The sequence below is a fragment of the Apteryx rowi genome, unplaced genomic scaffold (genome assembly GCF_003343035.1).
Source record: "Apteryx rowi isolate R43461 unplaced genomic scaffold, aptRow1 scaffold_258, whole genome shotgun sequence".
NCBI lineage: Eukaryota > Metazoa > Chordata > Aves > Apterygiformes > Apterygidae > Apteryx > Apteryx rowi.
The window spans coordinates 269,997-290,203 of record NW_020448952.1 but is presented as its reverse complement, the minus strand read 5'-3'; the positions used below and the strand labels follow the sequence as shown (position 1 = coordinate 290,203).

Here is a 20,207-nt window from a genome sequence, read left to right as displayed (position 1 = left end):
GGGTGAGCGGGCCGGGCCGGGCCGGGCCGGGCCGGGCCGGGGCAGTGATCGCGACGGGAGCGGCGGGGCTGCGCCGGGAGTCCGGGCGGGGGCGGCCGCTGTGTTAGGGGGCAGCACGTAACGGTTATGAAACGGGAGGCGCCGTCCGCGAAGGGGCAGGCGGGAGAGGTGCTCCCTGCGGAGAAATGCCTTTCTTAGAGCCGGGATTAAAATACTGTGTTTTGACTTTTAGTTTTCATTCTCGTCAGCTTTCTTTAAAGAGGTATTCTCTACAGGGGGTCTCTGGAGAATTTTTTTAAGAGGTCACTCTTATATTGCAATTTCATTACTTAATTGGCTAAACCGATCAGCACATTTTTACTAGAAAGTGCCACGCTGCTGATTCTAAACATTTTATGTAGGGGTTCATTTTAAATAGAGACTGTATAATAATATCATCCTTATTCATTGTTACAGCCCATTGTATACAATTAAGTAAGCACAAGAACGTATGGAAAGCCAGGATGTTTAATTACCACAATAAACAGCATTTATATTTTCATCTTCGGTGTAATTTAAAAATTTACATATCACAATGATGTTGGTAAGTATCCTCATATGTAGTTTGCAAATGGGGGAAGAAAATCTAAGGCTCACCTTCTTAAAAGCACATGATTTGGGCTGTATCAGGTTGTGATGGAGATGTGCTGGGTCTGAGAAGTGCTGAATAGCTGCCGCTCTTTTTTAGAAGTGAGGCGTGACAGTGACTCAGTTTGTACACCTATACAATGAAGGAACCAAAACTGGTGATCAACTGCTGGAAGTAGCTTCAGTAACTTCCCCAGTACCACACATTAAGTCAGTGGTAAAACTGGAACTTAACCTTGTGAAGTTCTGCATGTATGGACATATTCATATTGATACATAATTGGTATACACACAAATTGGAAATTCTGTATTTTTAAGCACAAAGTTTATATAACTAAAACAAATTGCTCTTATGAAATTTGATGTAGATTCAATTATTAAATTCAAGTTCTTATTCTTTACATTTTCATAGGTCCATTCTTAAATCAAAAATAAATATTCCCTTTCTTCAACTAGTTTTAAAAAACAAAAATCCCTACCACACCCTAGGAAACTTAACAAACCTAGGTTTCTTAGCTTTCTATCTTGCACCTTGTGCATCCTTACTTTTTGTGCTTACACTGTTATTTCCATTCCTTTTGCCTTGTTGACAGACAAGATAAGACACGGTGTTTTGATTTTTCCAAAAGCTCTAATGGAGTTGGTAAACTTGGTGGATAGAGAGTTTGAAGGGGATAAGCCAGAAAAGAAAGGAATTGTTATTGAGACTACTTGCTTGGCTCTGGTAGTCAAATATGTGTTTTAGTGGTGCCTAGTGAATAGGGCACTGGATTGAGATTCTGGAGACCTACTTTATCTCAGTAGTTGACCCTAAGGAAGGAACACATAAGCATTACAATAATACAAAACAACAATTTAACAAGAAGAGAAATATGTTGTGCTTTTTCTCTCTCTTTTTTTTTTTTTTTAACTTTTAACAAACTGCTTTAACAACCTGTTTCTGGAGAGTTCATTAAAAGGCAGAGACAATTATTCAATGGGGCAGAGGAAAAAGGACTGGATAATTGCCACAAATGTGTATGTCCGTCAGTGACTGAGAAGAATGTTTACTTGTAAAAGGATGTTGGGTACCATGTTTGATAACTGTTGATCTTCAGTAATAAAGTCCCTTTGATTTCCAACAGATTAAAATATCACAGACAACTGCCCTCTTGTAAAACAAGGCGAGGAAAAACTATCGTACTTGGCAACAATGAGGTAAGTTGAGGCCTTTTAGACTAAAATAATTTATATTCATATTTTCAAGCATGGTATATGCACTGTGAAAAGAATAATCAAAACTGTCATGAAAAACTTCAAAGACTGCTCAGGAATTTTAATTGATGAGGCTGACCTGGATCACTTAAATTAAGCAGAATTTCCTATTGAAATCCTAAAAAGCACTAATGGAGTGGCATGAATAATATTTGTAGATGAGTAAGCTTAGAATTTTGATCTTGTATCTGATTCATACCTATCGGGAGTAACAGTGAAGAACGAATGCACGTGACATCATTTGAGGAGAAAACTATGCTGTGCAATGGCTGCTGGATCCTGCTAAGTTCACAATTTATAAAGTTCTGAAGAACTGGTAATGCTACCTAGAAGAGGCATGGCTGTCAGCACTACCTTTGTGAGAGCTCCTATTCAGTCCCAAAACTGTGAGGATCCAGAAACCCCTGCCTTACGCTAAGGCTGCCCCCAAGTCGACTGACAGCACCTAGCCTCTGACATTTCCAGTTTTTGCTGAGTTCTAGAGTTAGCAGACCAGCTCTGATACTGTTGTTGCTGCATTCATACATTACTCCATGCGGCATGTTTCTTTTGCTCCACCTGTGTTACAGCATCAGTTAATGTGATCGGGATAATATTTTCCACATTCAATAGCCATCATCGAGCAGATACAAAAATTGTTGACAAAATGTCCAGCAAACCAGTGACTGAGATTGTTCCTTCTGTATATGGGGCCTGAGCATTGGAAAAGAGTAGGAGCATTTTACTTCCTCTTTTCTGCCAGAGCTCTTGAGGAGGGAGGTACCTTCTCTCCCTTGTGTTTCCCAGCTAAGGTGGAGTTCTGCAATGCTGAAAATACTGAAGTTAAGCTCTGTACAAAGTTTGTTTTCTAATTTCAGCTGGATGGGTTTGGTGAGGTATGTAAATGTTTAGTTAAAAATGCAGTATTGAGAAAATGGAAAGAGATGATATACAATCTAGATTTAAAGAAGAACTCTAGATTCATTTTCACAGAACAGTGAAATTCAAAGTTAAACAAAAATAATTCTGGAAGTGAAAATCAAATGAATATTAGAAATTGCGTACCAGAAGTATCTGTCTTGATAGTTGAAAGTAATTGGCCCAAGTCCTAAAATCCTCCTTATTTATTCACTCATTTATTTACTTAAAAGTCTGCTTAATACTGTGGGAGTTTTGAGTAAGGGAGATATGTATACATGGGACCAATAGTTTTTCCTCTCCTGTTTTTAAGGTATTTTCACTTCTGTAAGCTTCCAGGAAGAGTTATGGGAATCCGCCTACTTCGCTTCACTTCTGTGGTGATCATTGTCTTACTTCTTGTAGCAGGTGCTTTAACAGCTTTGCTTCCCAATATCAAAGATGACAAAATGCCCAATTTGAGAAGGGAACCAAAAACCCAGAGTCAGTCTGCCTTGGATTCATTTACTCTTATTATGCAGACATACAATAGAACTGACTTACTGCTAAAACTTTTAAATCATTATCAAGCTATTCCCCATCTGCACAAGGTAATTGTTGTTTGGAACAATGTTGGTGAGAAGATACCAGAGGAAATGTGGAATTCCCTGGGACCTCATCCTGTCCCTGTGGTCTTTAAAGTTCAAACGGTAAATCGTATGAGGAACAGACTCCAGAATTTCCCTGAGCTGGAAACAAAAGGTAATGAGCAGCTCATATTACTACTAATATTTTCACAATTAAAATCTGTGTACTAAAAGAAAGATGGTTTGAGTTATATTATGGAAGAATCCATAGATAAGTGGGTTCAAGGGGCCCAACTGATATTCAACTTAAAAAATATATATGGGTAATATAGAAGAAAATTATGTTATGGTAACGGACCATAACTGCATACCACCCAGCAGCAGACTAGAGCCTGTCAATAAAGGGTATGGAAAAAAAGAGGGATGTTGAATACATTTCCTGGGCCTTTGCAGCTGTGGCTGCTCTTAGGCAAACCCAGGTAGTTCAGCGTCTCTTCCCTTTGTGGTGTGAACTGAAATTAAAACTCAATGTATTTGTCCAGTCTCTGCCTTAATTTGGACTTAAGCCAACTGGTAAAGATTTGATTTAGTCCGCGAACTTCCACACAAAGTTCACAAGAATGTCCTGCTTTTCAGAGAAACTCCCTTCTCCAGGTGTTTGGCTTTCTAACTCAAATCATGCATCCTGTCAAGAGTATTTTCCTCAGTCTTTGGGCTGTACATCTAAATATTCTTCCTAAGCTCTTTCCAGGAGAAGCACAACAATAAGTCCTGTTTATTTCAAGTGAACAAAACCCGTATGTTGCATTACAGACTTGGCCTTACTCATGATTAGTAAAGGTAATTCTTCTGTTTCACTGCCCTCTTCCTAACATGCCATGCTACTCAACCCATGACTTCTAGGAAGACACTGGAAACTTCAACTCTCAAAATGTTTTGTTGCTCTTAATACGATTATGCTGACCGTAAACTTAAAATTCTTAACATACCTGGAATTCTGATCTAAGAATATCTTCCCTTCTCCCCTTCCTGACAGTCTTTTGCCTAAAATCTAAGGCAAAGATTCTTTCTGCTGTATTTAATTATATTGAATGTTGCCTGTGTAATTTATTAAGCTTGCTTATTTAGAACTTGCAAATAGTGAGGAGATGGGTAAGATCTGATACTGGAAATTCCTTAATCTCAAATACTAAAGCAAGGTTTCTAACGTTCTGTAAAATAGAACTATAATAAAAAGAATCAGATAGCAATTTGGATTGTAGGCTGTCTTAAAATTAGTGGAATCTTAAGTTTCTTTGCCAGACATCCCCCCCAGTCTTCCAACACAGAGTTGCCAAGCTATACTACACACGATCTGAAGTTGCTGAGATGAGTTTTGTTATAGCATGGCAAGTAATCTAAAATTTGCATTTGGTTCCAGTTATCACAAAGCTGAAACCTTGCTTTAACTTTGATATCAAAGTATGTTTTTTCAGTCTACTTTCAAGGAACTATGATTCAGTTCTGCAGTTCAGCCTAATGGTTATAGAACTTTCCCAGCTAGCTTGTCAAATGTTTTACTGCATAATGGACTCATGTATTTAACCTTTTGACAAGTTTATTTTTTTTCCTTCCTTCAGCTGTTTTAATGATGGATGATGATACACTAGTCAGTGCCCATGACCTTGCTTTTGCCTTCTCTGTTTGGCAGGTAATTTTTTTTTTTTTTTTTTTTTTTTTTTTTACCTTAGAAGGCAGGATGAGCAGATTATAGTTGAGATGTATGCTTATCATTATAAAAAGTAATGTAGTATCATAATGTTGGTATTGAACTGTATTACCATTGTTGTTCTAGTTGTAAAGTTAGATATTAAAAAGCTTGAAGCATTAAATAGTAGAAATTGCAAAAGTTTTCTTCAGTGGTAGTTATACCTGTAGTCTGTAACTTTCAGATTGTTCAAATTTTCAAATTCTTACACATGAACACTGAAGTTGTTGACTATTGAATGTATTTAAATTGATTAGTAGGCTGCAAAACAAAAAATTTTTTTTCTCTCTCTCTATTTACCTAATAAAGATTGTCTGTAGACTTTTGAGTACCAAATTTGCAGCTGCAAATTTTGGGTAGATGTTTCTTGGCACTATATGAAGTGGAATGAAGCATTATTGTGTCAGTTTTGTAAACCTGTATTTAAGTGCAACATTTAGGCAGATCAAAGGAGCATAGGCTGGCAGTGTCTTTCTTAGCGATAACTTTGTGCTTCTGTCACTTTTTAAAAAAAAAAAAAAAAGCAGAAGTCTCTCTCATGAAACTATTTAAGATGTATTTTGATATATTTTTTTTTCTTTCAGCAATTTCCAGAGCAGATAGTGGGATTTGTTCCTAGAAAGCACATTTCTACTCCTTTGGGTGTATACACTTATGGCAGCTTTGAATTGCAGAACCCTGGCTTTGGAAATGGAGATCAGTATTCTATGGTTCTTATTGGTGCAGCGTTTTTCCACAGTGGATATCTAGAGGACTTTCAAAAACAGCCAGAAGCTGTCTATGCCTTAATAGATGAAACTCAAAATTGTGATGATATTGCCATGAATTTTCTAGTGGCAAAGCATACTGGAAAGTCTTCAGGAGTGTTTGTGAAGCCTGTTGATTTAAGAAATTTAGAAAAAGACACTAACAGTGGCTATTCTGGAATGTGGCACCGAGCAGAGCATTTGTTACAGAGATCTTATTGTGTAAACAAACTGGTTAATATTTACGATGGCATGCCCTTAAAATATTCTAATATCATGATTTCTCAGTTTGGCTTTCCTAATTATGCCAACCACAAAAATAAAATGTAAACTAATCTGTTTAAGAGGGCAGATGTTAAACAATATTCAGTGAATTGTACTAAGTGCAAGGAGATGAGTAAAGTATAGATTACTGCATCTTGGTCATCCATATTTATAGCCTCTGAATTTTTTCCATATGGCTTTTTATGTATTTTTTCCTTCCTTACTAATTCTGTAACTAAAGACTGTATGCTAATGTTTAGGTGTAATAAAATCATCCTTTCCTTAAAAACCTGAGAAGCTATTTACAGTTATTACAGGCCAGCTCTTCAGAAACGTGCACACAAAAATGCACTCCTACACTTCAGTAGGAGTTTTGATTCATCTTTCTTATATTTTTTTTATTTTGTAATATATGTATCTAGTCAAATGATGTCTAGGCATATTTTTGATAGTCGCATGTTGAGACATCTCCTTCTTTTTCCCCTCCTCTCCTCCCTCCACAGTTCCCCACAAAACTATAGAAGCGCTACAGTAAGCTGTTGGCTAGGCTTCTAGACTCCTGTACAAAACCCCTTTGAAGTTTGTATATAAGCTATTATTCTGTATTCTGAGATATTCCTGAAGCTGATATGAAAGCAAGCCAGAGGAAGAGTACCACATCTTAATCTCACTCCTAAAACCAATGCCTACAACATGTGCTATTGCTAAGATAGTGGATAGTGATCTCTCTGATAACAGCTTCTTTTTCTGGAGTTGCTGAAACAATGCTAATCAACTGAAAGGTAAAACTTAGCTGATGGCAATGTAAGAAAAATGAATACATGAAATATGATTCTTACGTATGCAGCCAAAAGAAACAGGTGCCATATTGCTTATTAATACTCCCTTTAGTATTTAGTTTTGTTTTGATATTTTGCATGTACGTTGTTACAAAATGTGTCCCCCAAAATCCTCAGTTTTAAAAATGTCTTATTTACAACTCCAAATAGGAACAAGCCGTTTTACATTTATTCCAGAGTGTATATTTTGTAATATTATAGGTCTACTATTTTTTTTAACTTCTCTTTCAGTGGAATATTCACTTCACTTTTTGGTTCCTTTCATCTCTGCTTTTGGTGGCTATGACAACGGAATTAAAATGTCGTGCAATGAATGGGTAAAGCATTATAAAAGGTATTTTAAGGTACAGTGATACTTGACAGGGCCTGACTATTATCAGTCTCTGACCTTATCTGTTGCAAGAAACAGAGCTATCATTAATAGCTTTTGTTAGATTGGGACTCTGTGTAGTCTGAAAATGTTGTATTAAGGCAGATGGGACAAAACCCATTTTCATTGCAGTTACAGAACTTGTTTTATGGTGTGGAGGAAATGAACCAAAGGCAGTGATTTTGTTGGATCACAGAGTGGAATCAAATCTGGCATCTCAAGTAGATGTCAGCATCAGCTTTTAATCGATTCTCAATACCAGTGCAAAGGAATTCATGGGCGATCAATAACAGTTTTTCTAGTACACAAATGGTATATCATTTTTTTATAATAGGCTAGCTGAAAAAAATTATTTGAAAAATGTAACAAGTTCTTTACAGCTGGGCTGATTCCGGCTGTAGGGTCTTTGAGTTGGTAGGGGGAGGGGGTATTTTGCCCTGTTCTTTCAGTATTAGAGGATTTGTTTTACATTCAGTGAAGTCTTCCTAGTACTTTTGTAAGATTTAAGGGTCAAAATCTTAACATGGCAGTGTAAAACCTGCTTAATTTTGTTGTAATAGTGAAAAGTAGATTTTAATTATCGTGGTGTAATGATAAGTAGTATACAAATAGATCTACAGTCTTTTCAGAAATGCAGATTTCCTAATGGTAGCTTATTGCCTTTCACTTGCTTATTGGTCTTCTGTAGTTTCTGTTCTGTGCAGTATCAACTAAAATTGTGAAGACTCACAGATGTTGTTTACCTGCTTTTAAAATGTGAAATGAATTGTCATCTCAGCTGAATCTTAGTACTGGGTTGTTTGTTTGGCGTGGGTTTTCTTTGGGGGGGGGGGGAAGGGACATTGCTTTTCTGTATCAGTCAAGGAATTAATAGAACAAGTTTTTATTATACTGGTAAACTTAATTTGTACCATTGTCAAATAAAATACATAAACAGATTTGTTATGTATTTATTCTCAGATTATTGACCCAGTTTTCCAGTGTTAGATGTCTAAAGTATGTTCACAATTTGCATACACATGAGCAGCACTAAGATCTCATTTTTTAAAAAACACAGGTACTTGTTGGCATGTATGTTCACTTAAAGTTAGGTGAGGCCCACACACACACCGGGGGAGGGGGAGGGGGAGGGGGCAAAACCCATCAAAAAACACAGCCTTGAGCCGTTATGCTTGGATATCAAAGAAAATGCAAAGGTCAGACTGTAATTCTAGCCCTAACTCAACTCATTGTGTTTAGAAATCAAAAGCGTTTTGTTTTTTTTCCCTGTTTTTGTGGTGTGGGGGGGAAGAGTTGTGTGTGGGGGGGTTATTTGGTTGGTTAGTTGATTGTTTAAGGTCAGTAACTTCTTATACATAACACATTTGTACTCATTTTGCAGGATAACAGGTTCCAGTTGGGAGCTGAATAAAAAGTTGTCTTAGGCAACATGTAAAATACACATTTTTAAGGGATATTTTAATGTCAGATGCAGACCACCAATACAAAAAGACTGGACTACTGGGTAGGTTCTTTAACGCTAATTTAGACACACCTTTTTGACAGCAACAGTAGAAAAACAGCATTATTAGAATCTGTTTTATTTTCCCCAACTTCAAAATTGAGCTATTACTTATTTCACTATAGAAAATTAAATTAGGAATTATCCCTTGATGGTTATAAAAATGCCTCAAGATCCTTTAATGGACTCCATTAATGAGAATTTCATTTATATTTTTAACAAAATAATATGCACATGATGATTTGTTCTAAGAGATTATCTAGATGTCGTTTAGAAATAGCTTGATATCTAAACAGATTCATCATACGCTCTGAATGTTCTATAGGAATCAGTGTTCATCCAACATACAGGATTCAAAAAATATCTAAAATCATACTTTAAAATCCTTTTTATTGTTTATTCAACCCAATTTGTAAAGTTTAACAAAAAGTTGGTTTCAGAAAGTTGTAACTATTAAAAAGGATATAGTCTTAAAATGATGCAACAGGACTACAAGACTGAAGTTAAAAAAAGACTAAAGTTAAAAACTAAAGTTAAAAAGCCACAAGATGTCACTGTAGCCTAGATATTTGATATAACCAAAAATGTTAAAAACTAATTAGAATTCATTGTAATAACAAAGTAGTATGAAGTGAAAATAGCATTGTTAAAGCTAGCATTTTATAAAGTGAATTTTGCTAGATCAATCATACTAAAAGCTATAAAAAACAATACTAGAACTGATAAAGCATGGGGATTATTCAGTAGATGTTTATACGGGGAAGAAGAGAAAGGTTATTTTCTGTGCTTACAAAGGCTCTAATTGCCACTAATAAGAACTAATGGGCAACTAAAAGTATTTATAATGTTGTCAAAGGTATATAAGCAATCTACAAACAACAGTTGACAGTGGGGCTTCAGTTTCTAGTCATGTTTGCCTCCTAGATGCATCTCACTAGATAGATTTACAAAGCACAGGCTTTAAGTGTATGTATCTAGGGATTCTAGGTGCTGGGTAGCTAGCCTGCTGTACTGCTCTGTCTTTGCTTCTGTTGCCCAAGATACCTTAGTTAAAGCTATACATATGCTCATACAAACTCCACTCAAGTGTACTTACAAATTTGTGTAACATTGGCCTGTAATGAAAATTTGAGTAAAAAAAAAAAAAGTGTTAAGAAGCTAAGGTTCTGTAAAGAATACATTGATACCTACTTTTATACAGGATATGTCAGCCCTGAATTTAGAGAATTTCTACTTCAAGATGTTGCTTGTAAATAAGAATGGAGTATTTTATTTAATTAAGAGTTGAATACAAGTGAAAACAGTGTAGCACAACGCAGGAAAAAAGATAAACACACTGATTTCCATGAAAATAAAATAGCCTCCAACAACCCTTATTTAATTTACTATTACAGAAGACTCAATCTTGCAATCATCTTACATGGAATAGTACTTACTACTGAGAGTGAGAGTCCTTACCTAAGTTCATAGGACCAGACCCAAAGAGAGAGATGTTTAGGAATATTAGTTCTGGAGCTATGAAAAAAAGAAGAAAAGAGAAAAACATAAGAATGTGGAAACAATTATTGAAACCAATGCCAAAAACAAAAAATAAGCATTTAAAAACACAAATGCATGAGAATTACATTTCTGTAGTGCTTCAGCATAAGTGTACTTGTAAGGCTTTCAGGGTTATCTTGTACTTATGACACTTGACTAATAAAGATTCTGAGTGTTTTACTTAAAACCTCACCAGCAGGCACACTGTAATAATGTGAATTTGTAGTCAGGGTAGGTTCATGTTATGAAAACATGGTGATAATAACGTGGACCTCACAGATGCATATTATTTTCTGTCACCATGACTTTTTAAGGTGTTTCAGGGTTTGTTTGCTTTTTTTCCTTTGGGAAAGAATAGCATCCTTTTTCTTCTCAACACAGTACCTCTTGTCTGTTACCTTTTGCTTGTTCAGTTATGAAAATGGAACAATCTGCTTTATGTGGCACTAATTCTTTCTTAAGGGGGGGGGGAGAAAGGTATTTCTATCTAACACTTTTAATGCTTGTATCTCTTTGGCAATAGGTTAATTGCTTTTCCAACCACCAGAAATCAACCTTACTTTTTAAAACAACAACCTACAAGTAATTTGGTGTAGTGTTATCACAGCCTTCGAGTATATGTGAAAGTTTCATCACTGGATAACTTTTCTAAGAGAGCCCATAGCGTAAACCAACGCATTAGGGAGAGTGTCGTGCTGGCTAAAAGAATGTTACTGTACTATAACACAGTATTAACCATGGCAATGTTTGTTATGTAAGTACTTAAAAACTTACATATTTTCCTGCTTTTTTAGCATTTAAGATTCATACTTTGTTGCTTTTGTTTATGATTAACAGAGTAGATGAGTGCGTATAAACTACTACGCTGTCTCCAGCGCCTGACGGGTACCGAGAGGAGAGGGCTGAGGAGAGCCGCTGCGGCGCGCCGGTGAGGATCGGGTGGAGGAGGGCTGCATTTGCGACCAGGATGACTGTCGTCCCTTTCTTTCACGAGTTTCTTCCTTGACGATTTGTTTCCCCTTCAGTTCTCCCCAGGAGACAATATTCACGGGGAGAAACAAAATCCCTCCTGCCTTAAGGGAGCGCAGCAGTTGGCAGAAACCCTGGACCGGGGAGGGGGGGGAAGGGGGTGCGAGTGACCGTTGGACGCGGGGCAGCAGCGGGTGGGCGCCGCAACCCGGGCGCAGCTGCCCAGCAGCAGCCGCCTCCCCCCCCGGCACTGCTCGCTCATTGGCTAGCGGGGTGGAGAGGCAGCTTTGGATTGGCGGGGCGATTTGTCCATCACGCCACACGGTGGAGCGGAGCCACCCGGCCCGGGACCCCCCGCGAGTAACCACTTCCAGGCTGGGGAGGGAGGAGAGGGCTCGGTACGCACTTCCCTYCTCCCTCCCTCCCGCGAGGTGGCCTCCGCGCCTCGCCTGCGTGGCGTGCTCGCCTCCCTCCCGAGCGGGACCTGCGTTGCTGAGGTACTAGCTCCGGTCCAGCGCCGGCTGCTGCCACCTCAGGAGCTCCCGCGTCTCCACAGGGACATGCTGCAACGGGCAGTCCCGGGGAGCGGGTGGGAGGCGCTGCCCGGGCCGCGCTCCGAGGAGCGGGCGGTGAGAAAGCGAAGCGGCGGCGGGCGGAGCTGTGCCGGGCGCAGAGCCGCTGCCCGGCGGGCCAGGGCGCGGGCGGGCTGCCCTGCGGCGAGGCGGAGGGCGGAGCCGGGGCGAGGAGAGGAGGGCAGGGCAGGGCAGGGCAGGGCAGGGGGCGGCGCGCCGCGGCCGCGGGCCGGGTGTAACAAAGCCGTGGTAACGTGGTTGCCGGAGCGTCGCGGGGCGCCTGGTAACCGCCCGCTGCCTCTTTAAGTGTCCGGGGGCGTCTCCTGGCTGGGGGCGGGGTGGGGTCCAAGTCCCTGCGCCCGCCCGCCGCGTCCCGGAGCTGCSTGCCGTCTCCGCCGCTGTTCCCATGCGGCCGCGGCACTCGCAGCAGCGCGGCTCCCGGCGGGCGGCCGCTGCGGGCATGCCCTAAAGGGGCGGCTCCCGGCCGAGCGCGCCGCGGCCCCGCCGGCACCATGAGTTCGGAGCCGCCCCGCGCCTCGCCGCTCCGCGCCTTCTTTAAGATGGAGCCGGCGCCAGGCGCCTCCGAGGTGCTGGGGGGAGCCTCCGAGTTCGTGAAAGGTGAGAGGCTGCCGGGGAGCCCTCCCGGTGCCCCGGCCGGGCCACCCGGCTGCGGGGTCCGGCTCGCCGCAGCCTTCCTCAGCGGCGCGGGCTCCTTTCCGCTCTCCCTCCCCGGCTCTGTTGCGTGCCTTCCTCGCACCCGTTCTGCTTTGACCCCCTCTGCCTTGCGGTTTCCGCAAGCCGCCTGCCCCTGTGCTCGTGTGGGGAACGCCTGAGTAGCTGCTTCCTCCTCTCTTTTCCGGTAAGAAACGGGGCCGGCACCTGTTGCTACGTGTTGCTCTGCCCCGGGTCGAAAATCACCCCTCTAAAATGCCTTCCCGAAGGGCGTCCGGCCCCCCGCCCCGGGGAGGGGGCCCCCCGCTCCCGCCGCCTCGCACGCAGCAGAAAAAGGCTTCGGCGATGCCTCTTCCGGGCCGCGCCGCGGGTCCCTCGTTACTCTGTTGCCCTGAACTGTCTTTCAGATCGGTTGTATTTTGCTACTTTACGAAATAAACCCAAAGGTACAGTGAATACGCACTACTTCTGTACTGATGAGGAGCTGGTCTATGAAAAGTAAGTGTTTTGATATTTTGCAGTTTGTGTGTTCAAAATGATCCCCCGAGATTTTTTGCAGCACTAATACTATATAGAATAATTTTGCCTCATTTAGCTACATGTACACAGCACCAGTATAAAGTTAACCAGAATATATTTATAACTTAGTTGAAACTAGCTTGACAGGATTACTATTTAAAAAAAAGGACAAGACCAGTTAAATAACTTCAGGTGTAGTTGAACTAGAGGTTGGATATCTGAGCTTTGCAAAATTTGTTTATAAAGTGGGCAACATCGCTTAACACTAGTTATATTTTACTAGGTGGTGTCTTAAATAGAAGACTGTTGTTTGAAATGAAACGGTAGCTTTATACTACTCATACAGGGAAAAAATGCGTCTAAAAAGTAATCACCTTTCATACACTTTTCAGGAGTCTGTAAAGCTTAGATTTGCTTTCAAGAAAACATCTGTAGCTTACTTTTTTAAGCCTTCAAAAGACTCTGAGATAGCATTTCCAGTTGGTTTTGTAGCTTTAGAACAGCAGAAAAACTATTATTGGTGAAATAAATGATTCATGTGTTTAGAACACATTAACAGCACATAAAAGGTTAACAGTTAAATTGAGTATAGTGTGAGTAGTACTAAGGGACACAAAGTAAGTACACTGAAAGAATAAAATAATCACCCTATGTGATTAAGTAGGGTTATTCCCATAAACATTTAACGATGGGACATCTGAGTATTTCTGTAACAGATAAACATACTTTTGACTAACAAGTTTTCATCTATTTCAAGTTGTCTTGTTTCAGTATCTTAATTAGATCACTGTTATACTGTTATCAGATCATCTGTTTTTATTTATATGATCTGAACTTAAAACCAAAAGATTTAAGCACAAAATTGCTTGCAGTAAAATGAGGCTATAAACTTTAGCCTGTGGGTTGTAAAATAGCATTAAACATCTAGAGGATCAACCATGCACAGCTTTCCTTACTTTAGTTTAAGGTTTTGATGGACAGGGTCTTGTTTTTAGCAGAGGAATGTTAACAGTTCTGTGCTGTCTTGGCAGGAATAGCAAAACCCAACAAATATCCAGTCCTCGCTTGTTGCAGTTCATAAGTCTGACATACTAGTTTAAACTGACAGAGAGGTTGATAACTTGGACAAGACAGGAGCCATGTTTATAGCTAATGTGGGAGTGTTCAGCCTTTGGGTTGTATGAAGCCTTCCAGCACCACTGATCAAACTCACAACTCTATTTCCTGTAAACTCTTGAGTTGCCTTGTCAAGAAAAGGACAGGTTGGAACAGAGTGCACGCATTTCTAATGGTAGTGAGCAGCCCTGGTAAAGAGGATCCTTTCAGGAAAATGTTGGGATTTCTCTAGAAAGGTCTACTTCATGTGAGGGGTTTAGCTGATCTGCATATAGTGGCTCTACACTGTATTTCTAGATCGACTGATGGTAGATCTGTGACAAAGCGGTTGCTGCAGCAAACTCCCCCCCCCCCCCAAACTAGAAAAAGCTATGTGGTCTAGTTTAAATACAGTTCTTCCCCCCCCCCCCATATGAGCTGAAGTACTTGTGAGCACCAATCATTCTTCCCCCTCCTCCAGTGATTTTTTTTTTTTTTTGATATTGCTTCTGTTAGGGTAGAAAGTAATCTTTCTTGGTTCCTAGCTTACTTCCAGGGCAAAACTTAAGGTTTTAGGGTTTATTCTTTTTTTATAAACACTTCTGAGTCTTGATTGTCTTCAGCTGTTATCTTGATATTTTCAATGATCCATTCTCAAAGTTAATTTTTCATATTTAACTGTTTGGGTTGAGAGTAGATTCTGTAATGATCATAGAATAATTCAGGTTGGAAGGGACCTCAGGAGTACTCTAAGGCAAGGCTGATTTTAATGTTAAATCAGATTGCTCAGGGCCTTGTCCAGTTGAAGTTTATATTATTTGAATATGCTTCAGTTTTTAAATGAGAGAAAAATTTGACCTCATATCTCATAAGACTTTCATGTTATGCTTGATGAGGTATTTTATTTCTAATTCTTAATACGCTTCTAGAAAGGGCGAAGAAAATATGTGGGGTTTGAACTTACAGGGCAGGGTGTGTGTGTGAGTGATCTGTGCCCTTACTACGCAGGGTATGTGTGTGATTAGGTACAGATGGTTGTATTAACCAGGGATTGCAACTGGCATGTTTTGTGTGTGTTGGGGGGGGGGGAGGAAGGAAATCTCTGAAAAAGTCTGTAAAAAGAGATTTGTAATTATTAAAATTGTGTAAAGAAAATTCAGTTAGGATACTCCCTAACCCATATAACTAGTTAACCCCATGCTAGAATGTAACCATGATACCAGAGATATTTACAAGTTAATGGAAGGAAGCAGTTTCTTTTATCTTCTAGGGCATTTCTAAAGACCTTGGAACCTTGGACATGTGATTCATGGTGTATTTTTTTTGAATTGATAGTTCCTAACCTGTTTGGACTCCTTTTAAAGGTGTCCTATGTTTGAAACAGTATTATTGTCTTTTCCTTTTGTACTCTCAAGCTAAAATACATCTACATATCTTGAAGTAGAAACTAAGTGACAGTTGCCAGGTGGTATAAGTGTATGTTGCACTGATATAGTGCAAGTAATAACCTAACTATCCTAGATAAAGAGTTCCAAACTTTCCCTGATAGCATGCTGATAATGCCTGATTTTTCTCCTTCCTCTATCTCCAGTAAAGTTTGTGTTGTCTTAAGGAAGTAAAAGCTGGTGTTGATAGGGTCCCCATCTTATATTTTTGTCAATATCTATCTGAAATCAGAAGGCTGGTGGCAAAACGAGGAATAGAATGCAGGTTTCCTGGTTCTTAGGAAAATGCTGCTTCTGCTATACCTTCCCTTTTCCTCATACTCATCACTGTGCTTGACATCCATCTGTTACGTTGCATATGCTTGGCAAAATGAGGCTCTGACATCAGGGGTTATCTCTACATAGTAATGGAGTGTAACTTGAGTACAACAAATCAGGTTTTCTGCTCATTTTCCCCAAAATGCCGCCTTCTCTCTGAGAAAGTGATTAGAAATATTTATTGCATGATAGCAAAATGAATATTTTCAAGTGAGCTTTGAAGTGCTCAGAACAATGGGGGGGGTTTTGTTTTGTTTTTCCTCCAGCTTTTGTTCAAAAGGGCTTGCCTCTGCTACTCTTCTGGATCAGAATTTTATGGCCACTTCTGCTTTTTTAATCAAATGAGTTGTTCAGATTTTTTCCAAGTAGGAAGTTAGGAGGTGTCTGTTCAAACACAAAATTCTTGGCACCTATGAGATATGTAAGTAACCTTGTTAATATGACTATTTATTGACTTAATTTGGTTAGGATGCATCATTCTAGTGACTAGATAAAGATACTTCATTATGCAGGGAAATAAGTTGCTTTTCTTTGAGCTGTTTTCTACCATCTTTAGCGATAGCTCTAAGTATAAAGCGTGTTATATAAGTTAATTTAGCAGACTTTACTGAGGCATTAGTTTGCTTTTGTTGAAGCACTATGACGTTAAAACTAAGGAATATGTAGGTTGTTAGTCTGATCATAAATAGCATATTATTGGATTGCTCTGTCCTTAAAATCTGTTCCCTGCCTCATCTCCTTTTTTATTCTTGAAGAGTGATAAAGATGTGATGGCTTACATTAATAGTGTACGCCCTGTTTATTAAACAAAAATGCTCTAGCACTAGATCTGATGGCTTTGAAAGTTTTGGTCTGATAAATGCTGACTTGCTCTTGTAGTTTGTCACATGATTTATTGCTAAATTATACACAGTGTGATTGATTACACATGATCGGGAGTACTTAGCCTCCAATTTCCTCTTCAAGCTGTCAACAGCTCTAATGAAGTCATTGTCCTCACGTATTTAAACATTCACACTTCTTAAAATAAAAACAAGAAAGGTTTAAATGCTTTTAAGAACACTTCAAATGTTAGCTGACTAGAAACTCACTACTGGAACTGTCACTGTTTCAATTAAATGTGCTGCAATTTAACCTTGAACCTGTCATGCTAAGGAAGAGCTTGTATGCAAGTTCTTCAGCTGAGAGAAGAAGAAACCTGAATGGTTTTATCCAACTCTGAATTTGTAAGGCTTAACTTTTTTTTTTTAATTGATCTATTTCTGTAAGATTTCATGTCAGTCTCTTTCTGAAACTCTCTGCAGTCCTTCCTCAGGAAACCTGCACTACTACTTCTAAGGGAATATGATCTTTCAGGGTAATGTAGTGCAGGTAACTGTTACTTCAGGGAAATGGGGTTGATGAGAATTAATCCAGCTTGGTCAGGACTGTCATTTGGCAGGTAGACAAGCCTTGCCTTGGCAGGACCTCAGTTAATGATTTGGGCACCAGTAAAAAGCTTTTTCTTTAAGAATAGTGTCTTTTGTGTTTCACCTTTCAGTAAACAGATCTGGGTTGGGAATACTACACTTGACTGGTTAACTTGTAATAGGCTGTCACTTATTTTTATCAAAGCAACTTTTTATGTTCTTTCAACGTTGAGTATGTGGCTCAAATACAAGAATAAAATTTTTAGATAATGAGAAACAGGAATTTCTTCTTGATTAAATTATAATGGCAGTTTTCATAAATCATGATGTTTTTATACACATTTACTCTGACTTCAGATCTCTTGCATAAACTACTTTTTGCAGATTTAGACTGACATCTTGTGAACAGCTGTAAAAGTAATTAATGTGACATTCTTTGTATATACTATCTTAAATGCTAAAACTTTGTGGGTTTTTCTTTTAAACCATACTATATTACTTGCCCATTTCACAACAGCCCTAAGAATGTTAGCTACTTTTTTGAGTTCAAGAAGCAACGGAGTGAGATTTTTCAAATGCTTAGTTACAACAAAATTAAATTAGTACTCTTTAGACCTTCACTCATAGGAAGTGTTTCCTTCATTGCATGTGTATATTCAAAGCAGCAGCTTTTCTTTCCTGTAAGAAGAATAAGAGTAAACTTGGTGGGGGGGTTTTTTGTTTGTTTGTTTTTGCTTGGAGTAAAATGCCTCCTTGCTTAACTATGGCTATCCAGTAACAGCACTTGCATAGGAAACCTTAAATTCTGTATCATTCATTGGCTTGTATCACTTGAAAGGAAAAAGAAAACTTAAAGTAGCCTTGTTACAACAAATGGAGCTGTTACTTCACACAGAGTACAGCGAGTTCTTTGTTCACTTCAGCAGCTTCTGAAGGTCTGAACTTGAGGATCAGATGACCAAGATAACTTGGTAGGCTAGAGCCTACCAAAAAAAAACCTTATTTGGAAAACTTTCTTAAATTCTCACTCTTTTGTCAATGTGTGTGTAAATACTGAGTAGCAAAACTTCATATACTAATATCAGCTTTTGATATCTAGTTGTTTCAGATGATTATTACGAATAGTACTCTAGGTTTATTTTGTTCTCCCACTTAAATGAAAGATTTTAAATGCACTCTAAACCAGAAGATCGCTATGAAATCAGAAGACCTGAGAACTGGGAGTGTCAGCTCTTGCACAGAACATGGATAACTGGCATAACTTTACATTTGAAACTTCTGATATACCTTAATGCCTGTGGTGTTCTCTCCAGTCTAACAATTTAATAAATCTTATATACATGCATTGTTTTAGAATATCTGTTCTCACTTCTTCACATGGGAAAGAAACTGCCAAAAATACTGAAGTTTCTTCTTTTGTTTGCAACAAACCAGTATAGGAACAGAACAGATCTTCTATTTTCTAGGCCCCTGTTTTATATTGGATGGGAGGGTAGCTTGATATAGAAAACCCCTTATAAGAAACTTAGATTCTGTTGAGAGGAATTTTTTCCCCCCTCCCCCCTTCAGAGGGAGTAGGTTTCTAATGTGCTCTGAAGATTGTTCTATTGGCAAACTCTTTACCGGAGAATCTGTTCGTTAATGCTTTGTTCTTGACTGCAAGGACCATTGTATTAAAAGTGCAAGTTTTTGGAATGCCTATTTCATCCTATAATTTGGAGCTATGCCTTATTCTTGGATTTTGAAGAACCAGGTTTTTGAGGAGGATTTGGAACATGCAAGGGGAAATGGAGTGAATACCTGGTGCTCTTTTGCATAATTCAGAGCCTCTGTGTTATTCCTGCCTCCAGATGCAAGTAATGGAATTCTATATAGCTTTTAGTGTTATGTTTGCTGTATCTTCCTTGGTCTATGCAGAAGCATGCAATCCTCAAGTTGTATTAAGTGTTAAGGATTGTGTCTTAGCCCAAATAAGAAAGCTCCTGACAATTTACATGTTGCTGGAATGGCTGGGACTAGAGCAGGGATGCAGCACTACTGTGCCTCCCACCTTGTTTCCCATACTTGAGTAGTGGGAAGGAGGGACAGACCTTGGGAAATAGTAGTGGAAGAAAGATGATTGAGCAGGTAAGTTTTCTTGACTAGAAGAGTTAAGTTGTAATGAATCTGTGGACTTACCCTTTCGGCTTTCTTCCAGAAACTTTCTGTGAAACTTAATGTGTTCAGCCTACATTTGATGCATGTATTTGTAGTAGCTTGTTGGCCACTTCTCCAGTGGCTAGTTCTTCTACTGCTTAATAGCTAGATTCAGAGCACATGCAGAAAGTTTTCAACATTGGACTTCCAGGGTACAGTATAAATAATACAGTTTCTCTCTGAAAGATAACTTGACACCTTAGCCACAAATAGGTTGATTGTGATGTTAAGATGGAAGTTAACAATTCAGTTCAAAGACTGCATGGCTATAACTCCTTCACTGACCATAACCAGCTTCCAACCATTCGTTTAATGTATGGAAGCTGTTTATCACTCAGCTGCTGTGCTAGAGTCAGTGGTTTTCAAATGCTTACTAAAAAGTGGATTTAGAGTTCAAAAGAGATGCCCAAGGCTTGAGCTGATCCATGGCACTTTTAGGTGGCATCCCAGCTCAATAGAGGTATAGTGGTTAGTGGAACTGCAGTTAGAAACAACCAGAACTACTGTCCTAAGGAGTTCTGGACTAGTCTTTCACCTTTAAACTTCCTGGAATAGCATACAGTAATTGCTTGCATGACAGAATAGGTGAATAACAGTTCCTGTGATACACTTCAGCAAATGCCTCAGGTGATAAGCTGTCAGCACTCATAGGAAGGGTATAA

The 20,207-nt window shown here is 39.4% G+C and overlaps 2 protein-coding genes across 12 annotated transcripts in view; both read left to right on the top strand.

Annotated features, from left to right (window-relative positions):
• The first annotated feature begins 170 nt into the window (after window positions 1-170).
• On the top strand, window positions 171-8,248 carry EXTL2 (exostosin like glycosyltransferase 2). Of its 7 annotated transcripts, none has more exons than XR_003253753.1 (6): window positions 332-583; window positions 1,752-1,824; window positions 3,092-3,519; window positions 3,981-4,184; window positions 4,964-5,034; window positions 5,676-5,697. XR_003253753.1 is itself a non-coding variant. In XM_026067332.1 (5 exons), the coding sequence occupies exons 1-5, from the start codon at window positions 186-188 to the stop codon at window positions 6,165-6,167; spliced, it is 864 nt and encodes a 287-aa protein (XP_025923117.1). In that variant the 5' UTR covers window positions 171-185; the 3' UTR covers window positions 6,168-7,265. The 7 variants fall into 7 exon arrangements, 4 of the variants coding, with proteins under 4 accessions (XP_025923117.1, XP_025923119.1, XP_025923116.1 ...); XR_003253754.1 differs by having other exon boundaries at window positions 338-583; window positions 4,086-4,184; XR_003253755.1 differs by having other exon boundaries at window positions 339-583; window positions 4,096-4,184.
• A 442-nt stretch (window positions 8,249-8,690) lies between these two features.
• Window positions 8,691-20,207, top strand: part of CDC14A (cell division cycle 14A) — a 64,365-nt gene continuing 52,848 nt past the window's right edge. The window contains exons 1-3 of one of the 5 annotated variants that reach the window (XM_026067327.1): window positions 8,691-8,814; window positions 11,188-11,278; window positions 12,971-13,061. Coding sequence is in view for 1 of the 5 variants with exons in the window: in XM_026067326.1 (XP_025923111.1) it covers window positions 12,404-12,509; window positions 12,971-13,061 (197 nt within the window). In the remaining 4 variants the exon portion in view is untranslated. The other 4 variants (XM_026067328.1, XM_026067326.1, XM_026067329.1 and 1 more) reach the window with 4 other exon arrangements.

Coding starts and splice junctions, on each gene's coding strand:
- EXTL2 (XM_026067331.1), top strand. Junction 3,520..4,963: donor CCCTGAGCTGGAAACAAAAG/GTAATGAGCAGC, acceptor TCCTTCCTTCAG/CTGTTTTAATGATGGATGAT. Junction 5,035..5,675: donor TTGCCTTCTCTGTTTGGCAG/GTAATTTTTTTT, acceptor TTTTTCTTTCAG/CAATTTCCAGAGCAGATAGT.